Genomic DNA, 26408 nt, shown 5'->3' on the forward strand with positions numbered 1-26408 from the left:
TTATTGCAGAACTAAAACTTTTTAGGTTTAACTGAAATGCCACTGGCTAATTCATGATATGGTTTGCATTTCTATCACAAGATTTCATTTCATGTTTCTTAGCTGTCAAAATCGTAAAAAAATTTGTGAATTTTTAAATGCCAGGTAAAGTTAATTAATATTATTTTCTTACAGAAATTCAAACCTTTTCTTGAAGTAGCCAGTGGCATTGCATTTTAAAACATAAAAAAGTTTCAGTTCTAAAATAAACTAAATTCTACTTATTTGTACAACTTAAAAAAGGTTAAAAATGTAACTTTGGCAGCTAATTATGCAAAAAAATTGGTTGTCTGTATAAAGTCGGTTTACGAACGATAGTTTAACGTGACAATGTCATAACTAAACATTGATGAAATGATTGCATACTTAAGAATAAAATTGAATCATTTTTATTTTAATACTAAAAGAAAAAATACTTGAAATTATACTGGTAATCAGATTTTTAAAATGTAATAATAATTAACCTTTATTGCCGAAATTGTTGTTGTAATAAGCAATGTTAACCACATTAACTTTTCACTTCACTTTATAAACAGTCGACGAAACAGTTCACGTGGAGATGACTTGTAATTAATTTTAAAAACTGGCGTTTAGCTATAAAGTTTAAATAAAATTATGAACAAGTTTTCATATGAATAAACTGTAATAAAATATCTATCATCAATTATATGAATCACCATAATTTTTTAGTCAATTGTAACATAAACTATTATTACTGCACTCGCCGACAGCATAACGGAACAATGAGCGAAACGGGACACAGAGTAACGGAACAATGTGCGTAACGGGACACTTTTTAGTGCGTGCAGCCGGTGTTCATCGATTTTTTATACTTTGTCACGTAAAAATGCGCTGTATATATTTTTCATTTCGTGAAAGTTAAACAATTGAAAAAAGTCTACAAGTTTATCTGTAATTGCTGTGAATAAGAAATCTTGACCTGAAATGGGAGGCACCCCCTTAAGAAGCCAAACCAGTGTTTCAGGGGCACTACGCAACCCGCGTTAACCTCATAAGATTCAATGCTATTTTCATTTTGCTTATAACTAATTAACTAATATAGATTTCGAAATGATACTTGCTTGATATGTAAGACAACGACGCTCTTATCAAAGCCCTTTTCTTCAAAAACGTGCATAAATTAGGGTTTTATTCTAATCTTTACTAATATGCATAAGTGTATTGTCTAGGTTTGAACCATAATTTATGCACGTTTTTGAAGAAAGGGGCTTTGATAAGAGCATCGTTGTCTTACGTATCAAGCAAGCATCATTTCGAAATCTATGTTAGTTGATAAGTTATAAGCAAAATGAAAACAGCATTGAATCTTATGAGGTTAACGCGGGTTGCGTAGTGCCCCTGAAACACTGGAGTGGGCCTCTTAAGTCAGTACAGGTTGTCGAGGAAGTGAAGTGTGTGTTGTTGTTGTTGTTCAGTGTTCCCGGGTCACCATCCTGCCGGCTCCATCTTCAACCGCCTGCGCGCGCACCCGCACCTCGCCGCCGCCTCCCCCGGGGACGGCGGCCTGTCCAGGCACCCGCCCCACCAGTTCCCCCGCGCCGCCGCCGCCGCCGGGGGCGGACTTCTGTCCGTGCTGGCCCGCGGCTGCGGCGATCAGGCCTCCGCGGCGGCGGGCGAGCCGCTGCTCATGTGCGCCCCCGGAGGCGCCGGAGGCGGCGGCGTGGCCGGGGGCGGCGGCGAGGACGCGTCGCACGCTTCTGGAGGCGGCGACCTAGCCGCCCCAACCGTCTACGGCCTCTACGAGAACTACGCCGCGGCCGCAGCCGCCGCCGCCGCCGCATCGCTGTCGGCGGCGGCCGCCCCCGGGTATGTAGGCCCAGTCTCTCCCGACGTATATTTCCAGATTTACATTAAGATACTAAAAAAAAGCACTATAAACATTAATTTATAAAAAAATTATTCTGGAAAGTATTTAAAAAAAAATGGGCGCGTGTACGCGCGTGAGAAGTTATACTTCTTTCGCATCGTTAAAAAATAGTTTTTAATTGCATGCAAAAATAGTGCGTGGAGTCCCTCCACGCGGAAGAAGTGAAACTTCGTAATGTGGAAATGAAAATAGGAAGGGGTAGAAATTGATTTTTAGTAAAATATAGTATCAAATCAAACTAAAAAAATAAAGGAAATAAATTTGTAACGATTCATAGATTGATTTTCAGATAGAGAGAGAGAGAGAGAGAGAGAGTGAGAGAGTGAGAGAGAGACACCTATTGAATGTCTATAAAACTAACTTTTTTATGAGAGCTGTTTATTTAATCAAGTGGACGGGTTCGCCCCAAGGAGAAAATTGACGCGGCGAGACCTCGTGGACATAGAGAAATGACACACACTCACTATTTATGTGTCTATGAAACATGATTGTTTTCTGCAATTTAAATTGTAATATACAAAAAGGGTATTGGAAATTGAAACAAATATGGTGACACTACAAACTGTCAGGATCTTTATTTTTTCTTACTCTCTACTTAGTTCCTTACAATAGCGTGTTCGAGTGCCACGCATTCACTCTCGGTATGTCTCTTTCTATATTCCTTCCCCAGGAGCGTTAAACGTTTAACGCAACCTTCTTGGAAGTCGCATTAGAAGTATGACTTAAAAAAAAACAGAAAACGAATAAATAACACGCTGGCACGTTGCCGTCTCAGGTGTCAAAAGCAAAACTTTGTAATAATATATATATCTATATATATATATATTATTTGATTCTGTTAAAGATTTTTTTTTTCGATACGATGCGTTTTTGTGTTTATATTGGTTAAATTGTAATATAGTCTTTTCTTTAAAATGTGTTCGTCTATCTTCTGGACGACTCGGCTGAATCTATGAACGGCCGCTGAAATCAAGTCTACCACGTGCGGGTGAAACGTGTTCATGATGAGTGATTATCGAATTTTTGACATCTAAAAGAATGAAAAATGGCCAAGTTTTGCAATTTTTTTCATGCGGTAGGAACAATCCAAAATATATAACTGAAAAAAATTTATGTTTTAAACTCAATAATTGGATTATTTATCGGTGCAATGATCTATTTAGAGTCTTGTTAGCAATACGTTTAATTTAAAAATACGTTAATCTCTCGACATCGATTATATGTCAATTTATATTCGTTATGCTCTTGAATAGTTCGGTGTGAAATGAAGTTACGTCGAGGCGCACACTTGCGTTACGATCTAGACTGGATAATGACAACCGAACTTGCCATTACAGAGCTGAATGTTATTTCGGTAGCTTTTAATGAATTCTTCTAAGTATTCGACTTTATTTAATCCCTTATCGTATTCATTTTTCTGAGATCCAATTCGAAAACGATTATTTTATATTTTAATTGTCTGTCCGGCCAATAGGAGATGCTACCATCCGTATTTTTCGGCAAGTAATTTGACACAGTTTCTGTTTTACTTTGATGACACGACATCGCCTCGTCTTACTCTGCCTGCTGTAAGGAGATTTCCCTTAAAAAATTTTAATAATGAGACAATAATCCTCAAACACGACCTTTTCTTGATAAATAAACATACGAAAGTTTGCACATAAAATGTTCTATACCAGAGCTGTTCAATACTCTTTCGAGTAGTGTATCCGTGCAGCCGATAAATGAAAAAAAAAATTTAAACGAAAACTACTATTATTATCTGAATAATCAGTCAAGTAAATTATGTTAAATATAATTGTCCATACTTTAAAAATAAATATGTATTTAATCATCATTCTCATTTCATGTAAGTTTTACAGCCAAAACAGAAGAAACTAAATGCTCGTGAATCTCAGTTTGTAAGTAATTCACCACCTTAATTGTTTTATCCACAGGCATGTATTACAACCGTATTTGGACAGCTCTTATCTATTGTGAAACACGTATATCCAGCCACAAAATATAGTACATAACATATTATATTTTCACATGGGACAGCTATACGTAGCTTGTTCAAGAGTCGGCACAAAGGATATATTAAAAAATATATATTTAAAAAATGCAATATATTAATACAACAGGCAAGGTAGTGGCTTAAAATGTCGTCACTGGTAAAAGTGTAAAATTTTCCTTTCAGGCCTACTTGGTGAAATAACACGAAACAGTAGGTACTTTACCTTAAATGTAAAGTTCAATTTGCGAGGGAGATATCTTTGTATAAATTTATTATTTGTTTAATGCCACTGTGATAATGTATCGAATCACCTTCCAGTGTAGTCATTCACATCCGAATCTATGTATCTGATAGCAGTGACTGTTCCTGTGTTAAGATAGCCATGTGTACTTGTTGGATGGTTGCATGGAAATGTATTCATGTATCAGAAAAATTACACATGTTTTTGGTATATAGAACATTGAACTTTAAGAAGCTGCAACATAGCTGCCATAACTCAGCCTCCACCAAAGTGTTTAAGAGAATTCTTCTTGCCAAAGAAGATCAATACAGTTGTCATCAATATATGCAAATCTTATTAATGTTACTATTCTCCAAAATTAAAACTGGCTTGCACAGTCTTGACTTGAAGCACTGTAAGCAAGTTTTGCTTGGATCCTACTTACCTGTTATGAAAGCTAACTTTAGTAATAAGTCAGGTATTTAATGCAGGTGGCAACAAATATTTCTTCTACATTGAACCAGAAAAATTCTGCACTTGTTCGTATTGAACTAATTACTTTAAAATTCCATCATGACGTTAGGTAATAACGCAGCAAAGTTTCTTATTAAATAAACAGCAGGTCCCTATTAGGAATAATTAAGATTAGTTTGACCTTTCATGTTCGAATAAAAAAATTTGTTCATTGAAATTTTAATTTAATACTAGAAAAGTTGTTTAATTACATTTTTTAAGAATTTTAATTCATTACGAACACTTACTAACTCTTGAAAATTGAAGTCTAGAATCGGGAATGATACACTAGCGATAGGCTCCGCGTAATATGACAACTCACATGATACTGCATCACGTGCAGCTGAATTCCACGAGACACAGAGTCTTAAGACAACTTTAGATCTGTTAAAATATGAGTTGGAGTGCAGCATCATCAAACAAGGTCTGCATCTGCAAACACCCACCGGACTGAAAGCGAACTTGCCCTGTAGCGGTTTTAATTGTTTGCTGCGGCTTTGATACAACAGGTGATATTTCACAGAGTCGATGGAGCAGGTGCTCCCATGTTATTCAAATCGTGGTTGTGCCGGTGGGGAAAAAAAGGGAGGGGGAATGTGAAGGGTAGGGGCGTATCGTATCGTATCGTATCGTATCGTATCGTATCGTTCGACATGGACGTGCGTAAATCAACCCCGTCTCGTGCGAGAGAACTCTGCGGCGTCACGCGTGGGAAGTGACGAGTGGCTCTGCAAAAAGAGGTGGAAGCAGGGGAAAGGGGGAACATCCAAAGAGGTGGAAAGAGAACGAAGCGCAAAAGAGGAGGGACGAAAATGGGCGGTTATTCACCGGCGATGGAAGCCACGCGGAAACTTTTTCTCGACTGACAGATACGCGAAAAGCTTTTCGCGCGATCGAATAGACTACCCCCTACCCCCCACCCCCCCGCGACAACATTTGACCCCTTCGCACGATGTGGCAAATATTTTTTTTTTTCCATCTGCTTTTAATCCGGTTCGACGCAAAACCGATTAACTACCCCCATTCCCACCCCCTTTACATCCCCTAACCATCTCGGTAGGTACTCAATAGTTCACACGATTTAATGGAAATCTATTGATCCATATGCTTGCGGTTCACTTGTGCCATCAGTTTCACGAGAAAGGGGCAAAAAAAAAAAAACCTCTTGACCACCAAATTCAGGGGCAACTAGGGGATTCGAGTCGACTTTGATGTGCGGTACCTCATTTTTTTTAACTCTCGGGGCGATATCGTGATTGATGATGCAATTTTTTTTTTCATTTTATTTGAATTTTCCCACGAGTTCTGGGCCCTTGGACATCTCCCCATTGACGGCAAATAACGAAAAAAAAAAAAAAAAAAAAATGAAAGAAACACGAAAGCGATGTTGAATAATTTAAACACATCAAACATGTGCTGTATCTTGCATGCTAACGAAGCTGTTATTTTTTTCTCCTTCCTTCCTCATCAGCAGGGATCAGAGCAGAATTTATTGTGGTTCACTTCTGACGGATCATCAATAAAATCCCATTACCGTGTGATGATCCAGGTGCAGTGTTGGTTGTTTTGAAATTATATTGGCGTGTGTGGCTTCGTCCGATTACACGTAACACGTTTTTATTTTGGACCATTGGGGGAACAGATGTCAGTCACGAAATCAGTCAGTGAAATGTTATTTCTTTTTTAAAAAATCATTCCATAATCGGCTCACAGAAACCACGAAATTTAATATGAGGGAATTTTGGGCCCCGTCAGTGAATTATTACATGACATTGGTTGGACTCTGTGATTGGGGGGATTAATAAGTCAGGTCGCTAACCTCCGACCAAGGTGACAAAGGTTCAAAACCCCGGACGGGTGCAAACCCGGATATTTTTCACGTAAGGAAACTTGTAGGACGTTGACGATTCTCGTGTTTCATTGAAGTGAAACTTATAATGCGACTTCCAACAAGGTTGCGTTAAACGTTTAACGTTACCATGGAGGGGGTTATGAAAGCACTGTTGCGTTAAACGTTCAACGCTCCTGGGGATGGGGTAATAGAAAGAGACAGAGCGAGAGTGAATGCGTGGCACTCGGAACGCACGCGCGAGCGTTAGCAACGAGCAGCGTCCAATATTCCAACGCAAGAGGGAGAGAGAAAGAAAGATACACAAAGGTAGAAAGTAGGAGAGAGAAAGAGAGTGAGTCGGTAGATCCCAAGCACATGCGCGTGGTATTCTTGCTATGCATTGTAAGCAGTGTTAATAAAGTTTGTCTTAAAGAAAAAATATGATTTCACTAAAAAAACAATTTCTACCCCTTCCTATTTTCATTTCCACATTACGAAGTTTCATTTCTTCCGCGCGGAGAGACTCCACGCACTATTTTTTTTTTATTCGCGGCTGTCACGTTTTCCCCCATCCATGACTCCATCGCCACTCCATTATTACCTCATCGCCCTTCGCCGATTGTGTTGACTTTGATGTCGATGAGATTTTAAGGGGGCAGGAAAGGTCTCATCTCGCACGAATGACGAGAATTTTAAAACGATAATGGAATCTGAACGACTATGATAGAATTCCATGGAGTTGGTTTTTTTCTTCAGAAATTTTCGCTACGGAAATTTGAATGCACAGAAATACCAAATACAGTATATATATATAATTGCAAACTTTTTTTTATAAAATATGTAAGAGGTATAAACAATAAAATAAAAATTTATTAAAAATAATGGGTTGCAAATTTATTAAAATCACATAACAAAAGCCTCTATAGTAACCATGTCTTAGAAACAAGATAGTTTACAATTTCAAGCAAATTTTTTACTTATTATGTAAATAATTGTAAAGAAAAATATTGAAATATACATCAATACACCCTTTCTCCCTTAAGTCGTAAAAAAAATGAATTGCTTCACGTTTTCTGTGCAGTGCCTGATTACGAATATCATGTATATTGCCCGAAGAATATCTAAACGCTTGTCGGACTAGAGTATCTGCCCTTGTGTTAGTGCAGCGAACTCTACTGCTGCTGTTAAAATTTTCACACACACACACAGTGAAAAATTTGGTTTTGTAATCTTGCAAAAAAATGCTCCGGAAACTAGTTGTGAAAATGATTTATTGTGAATTTTCAGACACAACAGTGAAAATTGTACAATTCATTCCTGTAGGATACATAAAGTAAACAGTTCGCTTAAAATATAAGTTATTGTGGTACAAACAAATTAACGTAAACACTGAGTAGCAGCATTAAATTTTTAAGTATGTCAACAGGAATTTTTTTAAGAAAATATACAATAATTTATTCGTAACATTCCGAAAATAAATAGGATATATGTTTTTCATTTCAAAAAGTACAACTTTTTTGTTTGTTTTAAGTCTTCATCTGATAACCATCATCATACTCTAGGAATTTTTTTACTTCGTTTTCTAAGTTTTACTAAACAAATTCCACACTTTTACACTACTGACAGCTCGGTTTAAATTTTTACGGGAAATGCCTTGATGTGTTCTACGGCAGGGAGTTGAGTGTGATTTGCCAGAACAATGCTGCGATTTTTTTTTTTCGGTTTGTGTCGTTTTGTGAAGGCCAGCAACCCCGCGGCAGTCATTTGTCCCCGCGGAAACAAAAGCGAGCGTTATTTCCAACACCAGCTCGCCCTATAACGACGGCCAAAAAATCGCAGCCACTTTTCGCAGGTGTGAATTAGGGTAGATCGATAGCGCAGTCTCTGGATGTGTACGAGCTCCAGGTAAGCGTACCAACCCCATAACTTCTAAAAGATAAGTACACCCTAATGGGTTACTGTAAAACTTTCCCTAAGTACCATTTAGAAAGTCATCAGTGATTAATGCGAGAAACTGAAATTCAAAAAGTCTGTTCGAGATTTAAAAAAAAAATACTGTTTATCATGTTATTAACTACACACAATTTAGAAAGTTGTCAGTAATTATTGCGAAAACTTAATTTCAAAATGGCTGTTAGAAATTTAAAAAAAATATACCTATAGTTTATCATGTTGTTATTAACTAGCTTTCTTGTGGGTCTGTTCAGTACAAATTTTGCAATCGATTTTAAACTAACTTTCCGATGAGCTAGAGACTTTAAACATATATCAAAACTGGATTAAAATGCACACATTACAAAATAATACAAAATTAAAAAATATATATCACGTTTTTTAAAAAAACAGACTAAAAAGTATAAAACATATTTCTCCTAGCCCCATACAGATTTATAACCCCATGCAGATTCCTAACACCTTTCGGATTGTCATGAAAATTTGTGACAGTGGATTTTTAACACCTACTAAAATACTTTTATGATCTACAACGAAAATCCGTGGGGTGCATGCAATATATAATAGTAAGGATTGTATAGGGAGTAGCTGTCGTTGAGAAAACTCACATAAGATATATATCATGTGCAGTGCAATAAAATATTTAGTGACTTAAATGAACTATTCATACTTTGTACGATTTTTAGAAAACTGTCTTCTTTCTCTCTCTCTCTCTCTGTAGTTTCACCCCTTACGATATACTATTGAATCGAGGTGTGAATTTCCAAAGAAGTTTCATTTATATCACGTGAACTGAGTTACGAGCGCTCTTTTATTTTTAAGTGACAACGTCTAATAAATCGATGAACGCCGGCTGCATGCACGAAAATAATCTGTTCATTAAAGTAATAAACATATATGAATTAATGAGTGCAAATAAAAGTAAATTTATCAATTAAATTTTATATTTCATTTCACTCCTTTGTATCCATACAAAATAGTGATAATTCAATAAAAATTATCCAATTTTATTCATAAAAGTATGCAATCATTTCATCAATGTTTTGTTATGACGTTGTCACGTTAAACTGTCGTCCGTAAACCGACTTTACAACCAATTTTTTTATGATGTTTTAGGAAATTTCTCCTTTTGACGTTTATCAGCTGTTTTTTTCTGTAACATACATATTAGCTCTCGGTATACGGCATTTGTTAAGAGTAATTTCGTGAATGGGACGGAAGTCGCGTGGAACGGAAATATCCAAATATGGGTGTCGTGTAGTTATGTACGCGCGTTAGAAGTTATGCTTACTTGGCTTGATAAAAAAAAAACACTTTGATTTTGCATGCCAATAATTAATAAAAATAAAATAATAAAAGGACTTGAGTGATATTACTGGTACGGTTCATAAATAGAAACTCAATCAAATTAAAAATTTTTAATTCACCACAGTGCCGTCATAAACCAAAGTTCACAAAGCTGGAGGGAAACTTTATTTTAGTAACTTTGCAATGAATTTTAAGATGGGCAGTATTTCAATCAAATTCGCTTGGGGGTTCAGTATTTTTCCAAAGTCTTTTTATCTTTTGTTTGGAGCCGTTTCATTATATTGTTTAAAATTTCTTTTCTGCAAACGGAATGGTTCGATACGACGTAGCTGCTCTGGCAGCGCATTCTAGCGGCGGGGGAAGAAACTACGTGTGATTGGCGTCCAGAAATGTATTTGGTAACACAATTTTCGTATATTTATCACGTTCGGCATTATTTTTTTAACAGAATTAAACGTTAAATTTCGTGTCGGAATTTCTTATTGTAGGCGTATTAGCTACATGAGAACGCATGAAATTACTCGTTACCGAGGTTAGATGTTACACATCTCTGGCGAGAACTGAAAAACCCGCTCATATAATTATATATAAGTATTAATTAGCTTGGATATCTATTTAGCACGTAAAATATCTGAGACTCATTGACATAAGCTGTTAAAATATACAAAGGTTCAATGTTCAGAGATCATTTAGTGTAATAAGTGGCGTTCCGGTGTGCAAATAATAAATTACGATTAATTAAGATATTTGCAGTGAATGTATGGTAGCCCTACTATCTTTGCTTTGCAATAAGTTGAATGCGTTGTAAATTCCCCAATTTTTTATGTTATATCTCCCATGCGAGTTGTATCTGTTTAAAAAAACCGAATAAATTCCATTTCATATATAACGACACTATAGAAAATAATTGTAGGTGTACGTGGGTGTGTATTTTAACTTGAATCTGTTACTTGCGAATTACTCCTCGCATGCACTTGCTTTATTCCATTGATTTAGTGAGTAAAAGCACAGATCACTTTATATAGATATTAAAATTTTTCGACATTTTAATCCCGTAAAATCATCGAATAACAGAAATTTAAGAGTGGTTGATTAATTTTAAGGTAACTTTCAGTAGGGTAGGTTATTTTGATGCAACCATTTGCAATTTCAGACCTTCAAAAACATTTTGAACAAATTAGAATAATTTAAATTTATCCAACATCTAGAAAATAAAAGTTCGGGCAGTTCCCAATTTTTTTTTAAATCTAGACAGGACGTTGGAAAATCCAAAATATTTCAGGAACATATTGATTGGGGAGATATCTTGTCAAACAGTGGCTTCCAGGGAAAAAAAACTCTTATTAAAATATCTGACGAAACTTTTTTTTCCGTGTCTCCGATTCCTACAGAGTATACTCCTGCGATTAGCTAGGCTAAAGATATTTCATAATTTATTTTTATGTATGAAAGTGGTGGTGACTACACTGTAATTTTTGTTGTAAATGGAACAGAAATATTCATGTTAAATTACATATATTTGCAAATTTGTACAATTTGTTCATTGTACAGTTTGTACAAGAAAAAACTCTATAACAACAAAATAGTGTTCGCAGTAATGCTGGGTTTGGAATTCTTACCAGAGAATTTTTTCTTTGTGCTGTCCCAGTATCTATAAAAGTTAAAATAATTTATAAACCTTTTCTTGTATAGCTTTTCAGTACTAACTGCGCACATCAATAAGCATAGTAAGAAAAATTAAGTCTAATTATTGATATTCATCTTTTTCTTATTTAAAAAAAATTATGCTTGAATGAATCATTAATTAAAATATATTAAATTATGCGACAATATTTTAAGAAAATTTCATTAACAATCCGAAAAATAAACATATTTTACATATGCAAAAATAACCATATAAACGTGTAGTACGAAATTACAATATATTCCGTGGCAACTGGTTTTCCAGACGAAACTTTTATAAAAGTACAGATGTTTTTTTCTGTACAGTTATAATGTTAGATTTTAATAATAGTCTTATTTTAATAAAATGATACGGCACTATACATGAGAAATTGATTAAGGGTTGTAAAAAAGCGATTTTATTACAGCTGATGGTAAACAAGTTCGCGTTCCTGGGAGATGATATAGTGACGAAAGCGAAGAGGCGGCAGCCGATATGGCTCCCGCAAAACACGGCTGAATAATTGAAGAGCATCATTCTGGTGCTCACGGGGCTCAGAAGGCCATATGCGAAGGCAGTATTCAGGGCAGTCGTAAAATACTCCGCGGGTAGAAAATAGTGCCCGACCTTGTTTTATGTCGACCGGTGGAGGATAAACCCTGCTGAAGTCTCTCGCGTCGTGGTCTCACCGGCTTTTTAACTGCATCAAGCTCCCACGGCTCCAAAATTTCTTCAGCACCTTGCCCCAAGTCCAAAAATAATATGCCAAAAAAAAAAAAGGGTCATACCAGTTGTACAAGGCATGACTCGGCATTAAGTCCCATCCTGCCTCAGTCCCTTTCAACGACAACTACGATAATAACGCCAGAAATAATGAAGTTAAAAAGCAGTCATTCCAAGTGGAGTAAGACGCCAAACCTCAAACTAGAATTATAAGCCCACGAGTACTCCAAATTAACGAAACGAATACAAACAAATATATATTGTTACAGGGACATTATATAGAATTGGTAGGAAAAAGCTAGGGAAGTGTTGCCAGAAATTCTGGTGGTGTGAAGTATCCCTACGTTCAAATGTGCGTTTAAAGGCCAGTCTATAGTAGTCCGAACCTGTGGGCGGTCCATGTTCTTATTCTAATATGAATGACGTCACATTGTCACACTGGAAACAACCATGCTTGCAATTTGCGATGTCCGGCGCCCGAATCTACTGGTTTCTAAAGTTGTCACTAGAGTGCAGTAAATATAGAGCGCCAAGATAATATTGTTTTGTGGATTGTTCTTTGTTTACTATTTTCATGCTTCGTAAATGTGTACGCAGCTAAGTTCTGGATATTAGGTTAACTTCTTAAATTTATGGGAGGTCAATAATATTTATTTATTCTGTAAGGCAGAAAGTAATTATAATAAATGTCCGTTAAATTTCTGTTTGCATTTTGAAACGGGAACCGGAAATATCAAATATCACAGGTGTCCATTCTTCTGTGCTACCAAAGGACACAGATAAGAGCAAAAAGTTCAAGTTGACCAATGCATTCGGACTATCGCCCACACTACGCATGACGTCAGAGGGTCACGTGGGCCAATAAGTGATCAGTGTCCGTCGGACACAGGTTAGGACATTCCAATTGCAGACGGGCCTTGACGTGCGACAGACGAGTCTAAGTAGTGGCATCTAGCGGCGTTGAGAGTGGAAAATAGCTAGAAATTAATGCAGTTACGTATTTCGCATTTCGCCAATGCTGATTGACCTTACTTTCACCCAGATTATCCTATTTGAATATTTCATACAACATTTTAAGTTGATGTCTGTAAGTGGATATATAAAAATTTTAAGTTTCTAAGAATGTAACAGTTTCCAAGAATGTAACCTTTTCCTCTCAGGACTCGCTTTCATGAGAAAGCAATTTCGGATCCTGGTTCAGTGATACCGATTTATACGTTTCCCAATGGTTTCTTAACTTCACACCCAGGCAAATTTGGCCACAACCTATTTATTTCCAGTATCTCCGAGTTACACACTTGAGTGATTAACTTATAACGAGCCAAACACCCCCGCTAGTTATTTTCTTTTTTTTAACAGTGCTTGGAAGGTATTATAATTTTGTTAAGGGTGATGTGATAAATGAGTTAAACTTTATACAGCAATATACATTTAAACAGCAAACACATACACGCAAAGGGAATCTGCCCATCTTTAAAAATTAAAAAACTAAGGAGCAAGGAGCTGTAGTTAAAATGTTTTGCAACGAATCCTCAAAACTTACTGTTCAGGAAAAAAATCATTTCAATGGACGATGTTCTTTTTGTTATTATTTACTACTGTTTGGCACCGTGAACCATTATATCCCAGAATATAGGATGAATTTGCATAACATTTCCCTCATTATCTGGTTTCACCTAGATATGCCCTTGCATCCGTGCAACAGATTCTCTGAGGTCGTGAACGCACCTCTTTCTAACGTGCGGTTCTTTGGAGGATCACAAACAAGGTGAGAGTGACGGAGAAGAATAAAATAAATAGGAAGAAAGATGGCAGAGGGGAAACCAAGCTGCTTCGGAAAAGTGAAGTGGGAGTGAAAAAAATAAAAATAAAGGTCTTTAACGATCCGAAACAACTCGAAATTTCCGCTTACCCTCTTTCTTCCCGCGGGTCTTTTTCCAATCTGGTGTCCCCCCCCCCTTTTTTTTTGGAAAGAGATTGTGTTGAGGGTTCGGGAGAAGGGATTGTATCAGCCCGCGGGAAAAAAAAGATAAACGCGTGAATATTTATCACTCTAGTCTCGTCGGTGATGCGAAAGCGGCTGAAAAAGACACCGGCAACTCGAATAGGTTCTCTCGAGTTCCCCTAAAGAGATGCTAAGTGGCAAAGAGGAGAAACTCTCGCCGCATCAAGACGCAAAAAAAAAAAAAGAAGTGGATTCACAACTGAAGAAAAGAAGTAACAGTAACAAAGAAAATGGAACTGTGTGTACGATATACGACTTAGAACCTACTGATGCACAACAACGCATGGTACGGTTTTTAGTGCATTGGATGCAAATTAATGTACGAGGCGTTTTTTTAAGTATGTACCCTTTAAAAAAAAAGTTGAGCTATTCTTTAACTACTCACCAGTGATGAGTAGACATCTAATCTTGGTAACGAGCAAATTCACGTGTCCTAACGTTGGAAATGCACTAATAACACGAAACGCGAACACGAAATTTAGATTAGAATTCTTTAAAATAATGCCTAGCGTGATAAATGAACTGATCAATAAAATTATTTAATTTTCAAATACATACCAAAATTTATAGACCCGAATCATAAACATACTTTCTTCGCCCGCCGCTAGAATTCGCTGCCTGAATCGTAAAAGCTGCTTGCCACCATCACACGCAGATGGCCACACGAAAATACGGAAATTTAAAAGATATTAGAAAGTGCTACGATAAAGGCGAAAAAGAAAAATTATAGAAACCCTAAACCCTAGCCTTACAACTGTTTTTTTACCATGAATTTTATTAAAATAATGTCTATCTTGTCTTGTCTTAAACTGACTAAACAGTTAATATTTTAAAGTTTCAGCACACGTTAGAAGTTATACCTCTTTGGTATTACTAAAATATTAACGCGAAACTCTTTAAAAGACATATTATGACATTAATTTTATATATTTTTTAACTTAAAAGACTTAAATAGTCTGTAAATAATTGCTACAAACCTTAGGCTTATTGAGCTGATTCAACATTTTTATTTTATAATATTGTTATTTTATAATTAAAAAGTTAAAAAAAATCTCCAGTGACGAGTATTGAACCACATCTCATAAGGTTACTAAGCACGCGTTACCAAGATAATAAACCTTTGCAAGGAGAATATCTATTACAATTATTGTAATGCCAGATTTATAAGGTATTTTAATGCGTAAGATTACTTCTACTATGACTTGTTTAGTTTTCCAAACATGTTTCGGGGTGTTTCACTGTAATAAAGTTTCATTTGGAACACCAATACGTTTGGTATGTACCCTAATGTTTACAAAATTGACTGTAAATGGGTTTAAGTGGTGACACGTGGGTCAGCCATCTTTGTGCCACATTTCTGTTCATCAACTTTCGTTCTATTAATTACTACTACCAAATGCCGTGTGCCGAGAGCATGTTGACGAGTTTATGTTTACACATCAACAAGTAGACTTTTCTTAACTATTTTATTTACATGGAAGTCTGTTCATGTTTGGTATGAATTTAGCTTTGCAGACTTCACCAGAGCTTCCGGATGTGTAAGTTTTTTCAGTTACTCTAACACTGCGATTAGCCTGGGAATTAAATTCAGTTTAGAAAACAGCACTATGTAAATTTAAATAGCAGTTATTACATCAGTAATATTTACTGAATGGGTACATTTTAGGCAATAGAGTTATTTTTATGATTAATTAAAGTTTAAGTTAAATTAAATATTCAGCTATAGTATAAAATACTGCAAAGAGCTGTACGTAGATAAATACGCGTTTGAAGCTGTAATTTTAAAGTGAAACTACTTTGCCAAACGTGAAACGTTTCTGACGCAAAAAGGACAGATAATAGGTACCAGGCCAAAGAGATATAATGAGAGCACTTTGCTAATAAACAGAGCTGGGCTCGTTTTCCTTCTTCTCTTTGTGCGATGTTTCGTCTCCCGCCAGAAAAAAGAATAATCAAAAAGATAAATGAACGGAACAATAAGACAAAGAGTGTGTGCATGCGCATGTTTCTGAAAATAGATAGAGGTATCCTATACAGACAGCTTTGAATTCCTTGAATCTTATATTTGCTACCAGCGTCCTCACGTAGAGAGCGCCGTTGAGACTGTTCCTGCATTTCCCGCATAGATAGCGCTACCTGTTATGATTTATATATCATATTTCGTTCAGAGAATTGGCATGATTCAAATTGCGGAGTTGTTTGAGGAAATAATAACACGCACAGTTTTTCTTTATGCTGTGAGTATTTAAACAGTGAGTTATATTTATTTTTATTAATCACTCAATATTGATTGTTCAAAAATTATTGATGTCCTGAGCAGTTATTTAGAGTATGTAATAATTTTGTTACTTCATGTTTATTAATTTATTTTAATTTTAATCAGAATTCTAATAAATACAAAAAAAGTCAGGATTCTTAAATACTAGAAAAAGAACTGAAATCCAAAAGCCAAATAAACCCTGTGCTGTGTTATTTTTATAAAACTGTCTTCTTTCTCTATTTCTCTCTCTCTCTCTCTCTCTCTGCAATTTCACCCATTACGAAATACTTACGGGTCGACGTTTGAATTGCCAAAGAAGTTTCTCTTCTATCACGTGTACTGAGTTAAAACGCGCTCTTTTAATTTATACTAGGTAAATAGCAATCGAGCTTAATGTCTAGGAGGACACCAATGTGTTATCCGACAAGAGGGGGAAAAAAAATGTGCCACTTAATCTGGGACCATATCTCCTCCGGGAGAAAAATAAATGTTCAACTTTTGGGCGAGGGGGGGGGGGGGGGTGTTGTATCTCCGGGACATGCATATCGGTCGTGAATATGTGTGTAGCATACCTTTGTGTGGGCGGGGAAAGGGGAGTAAGTGAATGTCTTACAAGAGAAAAAGGGAAAAAAAAGAAGAAAGTTCAACCACTTTGCGAGACAAACACCCCTTTCTCCTATCTTTTTTTTTTCTTGGAGAAGAAGAATGCAGTTTGTTCCCAGCTGATGTTTAACCGATACAAACCTCCTTTCTCCCCCCCTCGCAACAAACAAACAACCGATGACCGAGAAAATAGTTTCAACATGGCGGCGAACCACATTCATCACGTTGCTCGGCGCCGGTGGGTTCCATCCACACACCCGCCATACCTCCTTCCTCACACTCCTTCGCCCATATTCTTGCCTCGCTCATCCGTTTCTCCGGTCGTTTGGAGCCGAGAAACAGTCTGCGCTGCTAGTGGAGGATAAACAGTTCCAAAAAAAATTGCTGACGCAAAGATACTCGGAAATCCTCGCTCGATAACGTACCTACTCTTTAGTTTTTCTCCAACACCAAAATTGAATATACTACTTATGGTCTAAAGTCTAGTATACGTCTTTGATGTTTGATCTGAACAATACATTTAAAAAAATTATTAATAGATAAAAATATTTATGATAGAACACTAAGGGTCTGGATAATGTTAAGTTGAACAAAGCTCTACAACCACAAAAAAAATTATTTTAATGAAATAATTGAAGGTATCGCCTTTATTTGCCACATACATATATTTAGACGTGTTACTACCTCCAATTAGAGATTATCAGCTAGGTGGCGGTGTTCAAAGACGTTCGTGTAAGGCAGAGAATAAGCACTGCCTTGCTGGGATACCTACTACCATAACCTAACTCGCGGTCCTTATTCCAGAACGCGCCACAAACATAATGTCTGTAAGGAATCAAATCGGCGTCCGTTTTAAACAACACGTTGCCTTGCGCGAGACGAGAAACTGGTTCCAACGCATTCAAACAAACGTTTCACGTCGATACAATTGTTAAGGAAAAAAGTACTAGAGATAACAGCACCATCGCAAAAAAATTATATATAACGGCCTTTCTAATATTATCAAGACACTTTTAAATTGCGAATTTTTCTTGTTATGATCATTATAGTGTACCAAATGAATTCCAGGACATAGTCTCGTGCTATATTACGGTGTAATAAAGTGGGTATTGTTAATCTTAACCAAGGGTTGTGTGCTATAATATAAGTTAAAGAAATAAATGTAACCTCCTGTAAAGTACAATGTACACGGCCAAATGATCTGGAGTTAATGTTAAGAGAATTAGTTATTAAGGTTATGAATGTTCGTGGTGCGGGTGGTTCGTAAATTAGCTGCCAAGTAGAATTCATTCCAATGATAATTTATTAACAAGCCCAATAACACAAACAAGTATTTCATTGAATCTCAAACTGAGATGTGTCGTAAATAAGCCGGGTCCTTGTGATGTCGAACGGCTGATACATGATCACACTACAACACAAGACAGACGAATTAACACTCTGTGAATAATTATGAAAAATCTAAAAACAATAGCCTTAATTCTGTCGAGGCGTGAGCTCGTCACAGCCTACGACCAGTACGCCGTCAATCTAAACTGCAGAGGCTTGAAAAACTACAAAGTGTTAGTCACACCGAACATTCATAACCTTAAAAACTAATTCTCTTAACATTAACTCCAGGTCCTTAGTCCATGTACATTGTACTTTACAGACGGTAACATTTATTTCTTTAACCTTATTATAGCACACAACCCTTGGTTAAGATTAACAACACCCTCATTAATACAACGTAACATAGCACGAGACTATGTCTACACAATCAGTTTTATGTTTCTATTCCGCCGCTACCACGTGAAGCCCCCTATACATTGCTTCCGTAACACGTAATTCTTATCGTGCGCGCCGTCCCTTGTGTCCGCAAATAGTCATGCCGTACGTACTATCTTCGGGTCGTTATGGCTACGAGTCTTCATCACATGATGTGGAGAGATAAAGTCCGTATAGTTTTTAAGTGACGTGATCGGGTCGTAATAGTTTCACTACACCAGCTCGTTCGGCCCTCACGGAAGTTGCTATCGCGCGCCCTCTTGGCCTTGTCGTTGGACCTTCGAATTTAGTTAATAACCACTCTGAAGAATTTTATGCCAAATACAGCGACGCTTCATCTTAACTGTCTAAATTACGGTTTACGACTTGAAGAGGTCTCACCCAGTCGAAGTCTTCTCGATCCTGTGGCGGCAGCAACTCCGTGGCATTTTGACGGTGTGGGCCGGCGAGCTGTGTCGGAGCAGCGAGGCAGCCTGCCCGCTTGATGTCCCAGTTGTTCTGCTCTTCGGTTGACTTGGCGCATGCCCTTTTATACTCGTTGGCTTCCCTGACGAGCTGGAAGAAGAACAGTCTCGACTATTCGGGGGAAGCCGACGGCGCACGAACTCGTCCGACGATGGCCGACCTCCTGCCGCAGCGTTTGAACGGCGGCGCGCTCACTGTTGCGCGGGCGGTATTCATTGACAAGTCAGGGGCACTAACCTTTGCATGTGTACGCAGGTACACACGTTACAGTTTCGCTACCATAAAATTTCATTTGGCACTCAAACATGCCTGGTACGTCTCGCGATGATAAATAAAATGACTATGTAAGAGTTAATGGAGCCAGACGTGAGTCCGCCATCTGGACGAAATCAACGAAAAATTGAGCTCTACGCATGCGCGGAATCTGGGTAACAGATAGGACACCGAAATCCATTCCCTAAAAATAAAGGGACTGGCGGTGTCCCATCGTGCACTAGGAATACGGTTAGGGCACAGGTGTAGCATATTCAACACCTAAACCCTTATTTTTGTGTCTTGGAATCACGGACTGAGAGGCGGGATTTCACCCCAGATATCACCAAGTGAAGGTGACCATGGTGAAAGGACGGACTAGGCTCTTAGCAGAGTGATGTTGAAGGGACGATTAAAAACCCAGTTATGGATCCTGAAAGGGAAATTTTTACATAAACTGAAAAATTCTTAAAAAAAAAACAGCTGGTAATATAACCAGGGAATTACTGTCCACAAGTCAGGGTGGACCGTGAAAAATACGTATTTCCTATCATATATATATATTTTAACATCGTTTAAAACGCATACATTGGCAAAATAAGTTATATTTCTGCGATGAGACACGACCACATCCTGTATGAAAAAAGAACTGTTAGTCTGTGACATCGAACCAGGGGCTCGCAAAGAGTCACACATTACCTCTTGATTTGTTTTTTGTGTGAACGTGTAAGTTTATGGCCTGTTTTAAGTTTAAATGTTTCTGGTGTCTGTGGTAGCGGGGGTGGCAGTTTGGCCCTTTCGGCTGTGGTGGAATGGTTATGGCTGGTGACGTATATTTCCCTTCCGTTCACGAAGTCACACCAAATCTCTGAACGAAATATTAAATTTGTGTTCCAAATTGAGGAATTGTTTGAAGAAATAGTAACACGCACAGTTTTCTTTATGGTGTGAGTATTTAAACAGCGAGTTATATATTTTTTTTATTAATCACTCATAATTGACTGTTCAAAAAATATTTATGTCCTGAGCAGTTACTTGGAGTACGTAACAATTTTTATTAATTCGTGTTTATTAATTTATTTTTATTTTAATCAAATTTCTAATAAATACCAAATTTGGTAAGGATTCTTAAATACTTGAAAAATAACTAAAATCCGAAAGCAAAAAAAAAAAAAAAAAACCGGCACTGTGTTATTTTTAGAAAATTGCCTTCTTTCTGTTCTCTCTGTCTGTCTCTCTCTCTCTCTCTCTCTCTCTGCCATTTCACCCATTACGATATACTTACGAGTAGAGGTTTGAAAGTCTCAGCTGGCTCTGTACTGATTCCAAAAGTCGTTCCGGAACGCGCCACCAGTGCGAGGGACTGAAGCTCATCGCCCACTAAACTGCAGCCCTGCGGAAGTTTCCGAAGGTTCCGCTCGTGGGGGTCGCTTACTACAGACGCCGTTTTATGATTCCGACCGCTCACTTCCTTCAGTGTTGACCTAGTGTACAGGTGTGTCGCGTGACTGGTTTTGTTTTATACAAACAAAGGATAATCCCATTAATTAGACACATTAAAGATATTAAATAAAGTAATAAATTTTCAAACTTTACCTGAACTACTCTTTTTATTCTAGATAAGTACGGCCACGTGCGCAGATCTCATAAAACAGACTCAACAAAGATACCGATCATGACCGAGTGGCACCGAAGGCACCCGAAGGTGGTGTCAGCCCAAATTTTTCCTCCGTCTGCCACCGCACGATGTAGCAAGCAAGCCGAAACGCCGCGCGGAAATATTCCGCTCCAAATTCTCCCGAGAGTTCCAGCGCCGGAACAGTTCCGCGGCGGACAGGGCTGCGCCATAGTGGGCGCATCCTGGTTTGAATACATGCCAACTGTTGAGCCGGAATTCTTTCCAGGGCTGCTTGCGGCGCGGTGCGGCGCAGCCGTAGCGTGCGACGAGCTTGACGCGCCTTGTATTTTTGTTCCAGGTACAGCCTGCTGGAGAGCTACAGCAACGGCAACGGCCTGCTGTCGGCGGACGAGGTGGGCGCCTCCCAGGACTCCGTCAACGGGGCAGGTGAGTCGCGTCGCTCGGGCAAAACCACCACAGATACAAACAGCGACGCGTGACGATGGCCTACTACGATGTCGACCGAAACGTCGGTGAATTATTCGCCGAGGACGCGGCTACAACCCAGAAAGCCATAGCTACTCCAGACAACGACCGTTGAAAGCCTGCGAACATTATTACGCCAAAGTTACGCCAATATCATTACGGGACGTACGGATCATTGTGATTCACTCGGCTTGTTGACGGACGGACGGTTGACGGACGGTTGACGGACGGATGGTGGACTGGTGGTTAACAACCCTTTAAAAATTTAAAATCAAAACTAATGATAAATTTTGGCACACGAAGTGAATTTTTGCGGTCTCCTACTTTCCACCGCATTGTGAGAATGCCATCGCAACAGTTTCACAATCTACCAAGCTTATAGAACCGCGTGAACAAGTTAAAATCAGTGTTTGAAAAAAAAAATATTGTTTTTGTTACACCTGCAGGATCAACTGCGCCACTGAAATTTGATAATTTATTTTTTTTACGCACACGGCAAATGAAAAGTGTTATGGATCTGTGTGTGTCGATTGTAGCTGCTTCTGTTTCTTACTAACTATGTTTGCAGTGTGGGTGTGTGTGTTTACAATCAACACGCAGACATGATACGTCTCGAACTTTCGTCACCCGCCTGTCCGTCAATCAGGCGACGTTCAGCCAATCAAATGGCCCGAAAAATTCCATCCAACCGTCCGTCGAAACCGTGCCAAGTCTTAACTTTCGACGGACGGATGAAATTATAACCACAAAAATGTCTGAAAGCCATTATCTTTTATTTGAAAAAAATGTATATTGTTACTTTGTTTATCTGTCGTGCTGCTTCCGAATTATGTTCTTAACTTGCCTATGAACATGTTTTGAATTCGTTATCTGAAACAATAATTGTCTGAGACAGAAAATATTAAATTATGCACGGTAACTCGAAAATATATTTAAATAAATATTTTAGAGCTTGTTTAATCATGTATAAGTGCTTAGCGTACATGATTGCCAATCTGGTAGAACATTTACAAGAGAATTTTCCTCGAAGATAAAAGCCTTGATAGTTGCTGGCAGCATCCAAGATGAAAAAAATTATTACGGGACGTACGGATCATTGTGACTCACTCGGCTTGTTGACGGGCGGACGGTTGACGGACAGATGGTGGACGGACGGCGGACAGACGGTTGACGGACGGATGCTGGAAGGACGGTTGACGGACGGTGGACGGACGGTGGACGGACGGACGGTGGACGGATGGTTGATGGACAGATGGTGGACGGATGGTTGACGGACGGATGCTGGAAGGACGTTTGACGGACGGTGCACGGACGGATGCTGGAAGGACGTTTCACGGACGGTGGACGGACGGACGGTGGACGGACGGTTGACGGACAGATGGTGGACGGACGGCGACAGATGGTTGACGGATGGATGGTGGACGGACGGACGGTGGACGGACGGTTGATGGACAGATGGTGGACGGACGGTTGACGGACGGATGCTGGAAGGACGGCTGACGGACGGTGGACGGACGGACGGTGGACGGACGGTTGATGGACGGATGGTGGACGGACGGTTGACGGACGGATGCTGGAAGGACGGTTGACGGACGGTGGACGGACGGACGGTGGATGGACGGTTGATGGACAGATGGTGGACGGACGGTTGACGGACGGATGCTGGAAGGACGTTTGACGGACGGTGGATGGACGGACGGTTGACGGACAGATGGTGGACGGACGGCGGACAGATGGTTGGCAGCCGGACGGTGGACGGACGGACGGTGGACGGATGGTTGATGGACAGATGGTGGACGGACGGTGGACGGATGGTTGATGGACGGATGCTGGAAGGACGGTGGATGGACGGTGGACGGACGGTTGACGGAAGGACGGTGGATGGATGGTTGACGGACGGCGGACGGACGGTTGACGGACGGAAGCAACATTATCCGTTTAAGCTTTCATACCCTGTAAACGATTAATACTTTTAGGTAATTATATACAGCAAGAGACTGAATAAAACCGACAAACTTAGGCTGCCAGTTAATCACGACAAAATAAGCACCACAAGACATATACTACTTATGGTCTAAAGTCTAGTATACTTCTTGGAAGTTAGAGCTGAACAAAATTTTAAAAATAAATAATAGATAAAATATTTAAGATAGAACACTAAGGGTCTGGATAATGTTAAGTTGAAAAAAGCTCTACAACTACAGAAAAAATTATTTCTATGAAATAATTGAATGTAACGTCTTTATTTTCCACATATTTTTAGACGTGCTACTACCCCCAATTATTTAAATGAAATCATTAAATGACTGTGACGAAATTCACGGTGTATGTAGAATTGTTTAATTAAACATAATCCACACAGTTAGTGTTTTAGTAGTTTCTCTATTATTTACAATAAAAATACAGTCCAACTTCAATTACGTCTACCAGCTATAGGAAGCATTTTAAACCATAAGTCGAGTACGTTTGTAACTTATTTTGTTGTGATAAACCTGCAGGCGAAATTTGTCGGTGAGATTCTTACTTATCCTGCATATCACCGAACTAAAAATAGTTAGCTACTTTTAAATTTTACGGAAGGAAAATTACAAAACGAATTATATTGACTATCATGGTTGAACCACGTCGAAGTGGTAGATTCTACCGACGTTTCATTCTGCATTGCAGCAGGGATCTTCAGTTTGTTTAGCTGATTTTTCAACTAATTCAGTGTGAGTCGTAGGCACGATCTACATCTTCAACGCTACCCAACTTTCAAAAGCCAAGATAGTTTGTTAGAAAATAGCTACGATTGCCTACAATCCTCTTGCAGAAAAATTTTTCAATGATGCTGTTGACTCGACATTAATTAGCATTGGACCTGCCAGTGCACGAAGTCTTGTACAAATAACTGTACATAATGTAAAGACTCGTCACTCAAATAATCGAGGTATGCACGTGGGTAACGGAAAACTTGCACAGTTGAATCCTTCGACCAATAGAGTCAGCCCATTTATATATTTATCATGATTACATTTTAAAAAGATTCCTTATCAGAGAAATAATTGCACTTGCGTATTATATATTTCTTCGATATAAGTCAAGATTTCTGAAAGAAAAAAATACTACACATATAAATGACTCAGCTGTTTTTACCTTAATCGGTTATATTTATTTTATCAATAAGAATAAAAATTCCCCATTAAAAAAAATAATAGACAGAGGAAATGTTCGATTTAGCATACAATTTTAAAATTTATACTTATGATTAAAACATTTCCTTTTAATAGTGCTACAAAAAGCTAAATTGATGATTAAAACCAAACTTCACTCGTAACACCATACGATCGTAAACAGTTGGTTCATTAAATGAGATAAACATGAACTCTGGGTTCACGTAATTTAAAACAATGGTGGAGCATTTTCATCGGTGATCTTAAAAAAAAGACATTGTATCATAAGATCATTAAATGTTTAATTAGGTCTCTAAAAACTAACAAACCTAGCAGTTAATTGGGCCGTTAACGATTACAAATTAGGCCTATTCGAAAGACTTCGGTTTTTTATACACAAACATGGGTATGAATGTGCAATTTTTCTTAAAACACTACTTAAATAAGTTAAGTAATTACATATATTCTTCTTATGTCTGTACACAGTTTGAAATTATTTTGGAATTTTTCTTTTTGATTCCTTTTTTTAAAATTTAAATCTCATAAATTTAAATTAAAAAATAGTTTTAAAAACTGAAAAAATTAAAATCTGAAGTATTTTTACTTAAATAAAATAGTTTATTTCGATTAATTGCACTACATTTTATGTTTAATTTTTAGTATAGGAACGATTATTTGAACTTCTGCGACCTCAAGTAAAATTATTTAGGCTGATATTGAACAAGTCTACTCTTATTTCCCCCCCCCCCCCTCGAAATACAACTTTTTTTCTCTATTTTAGCAATAGTATTAAATTATATGTGGCACTTATTATAATTTTCTAGAATATTAATTTTTTTTGTTAGTATGATATAGTTTGAGTTGTTCCGTTCTCACAGCAGGAACGGGTTTAAACCAAACGTTCACCCCGTTGTGTCTCAGATTGTTATACCGTCGAGGCAACCTCAATGAAAATTTCAAGCGTCCTTCGCTGCTCGGGGATTTACCCTCACCTGCAGGCATGTACATACAGTCAAGGTATCCCCCCCCCCCCCCGTTTGATTCCCTCAGGTTAACGCATGCGGGTTTTTGGGGGTATGAGGGGTGGAGGGGGGCACATTAGCAATTCACGTCCCGGCCTCAAGGAGCTCTGAGCGCGGCCTCGCTAGAAGGGCCTAGCGGCACAATGAGAAGCCCCCTTCCGTTCCGAAGGGGGTTCCGCATCGTGTGCCACGGGTTGGTGGGGGTAGGCTGGGAGTGTTTGCCGCCAGAAGGTAGGCAGCGGGTGTGTTTTAATCTCGGCGTCTGTGATTGGATGCACGGTCTGGTAGCGGCGGTGATCTGCGCCATTGTCGTGAATGTTCTTTAAGTATTAATCACGCGTTGTGTTTTGAGAAAGGTCGAAAAGCGTTCGTCGGGCTTCTCGTCGACTCCCTGTCGCTCTCTTTGCCACGAGCACTTGTCTGTCGAGACGAGCGAACGCCTACCCTTTGCATTCGATATTCGCACCAACCCCCCCCTCTCGCACACTTCTTCGAACCCACTCCTGAACCAACACGGCCAGGTACCACCAGCGCAGATCCTTTTAAATTATCCATCACACTCCAAACACACGCGCGTTCTTTCCACACCGCGGGCAAAGAAAGAAACTTTGAACAAAGAGTGTTCTAAAAAAAAAAAAAAAAAA

General features: G+C 38.5%; 1 protein-coding gene across 1 annotated transcript in view; it reads left to right on the top strand.

Annotated features, from left to right (window-relative positions):
* LOC134539632 (KH domain-containing, RNA-binding, signal transduction-associated protein 1-like) overlaps positions 1 to 19884 on the top strand; it is a 144206-nt gene extending 124322 nt beyond the window's left edge. The window contains exons 6-7 of the mRNA XM_063381818.1: positions 1476 to 1866; positions 19827 to 19884. Of these exons, the coding sequence (XP_063237888.1) occupies positions 1476 to 1866; positions 19827 to 19884 (449 nt within the window). The remainder of the gene's footprint in view (positions 1 to 1475; positions 1867 to 19826) is intronic.
* The last annotated feature ends 6524 nt before the right edge of the window (positions 19885 to 26408 follow it).

Source organism: Bacillus rossius, chromosome 15 (genome assembly GCF_032445375.1).
Source record: "Bacillus rossius redtenbacheri isolate Brsri chromosome 15, Brsri_v3, whole genome shotgun sequence".
NCBI lineage: Eukaryota > Metazoa > Arthropoda > Insecta > Phasmatodea > Bacillidae > Bacillus > Bacillus rossius.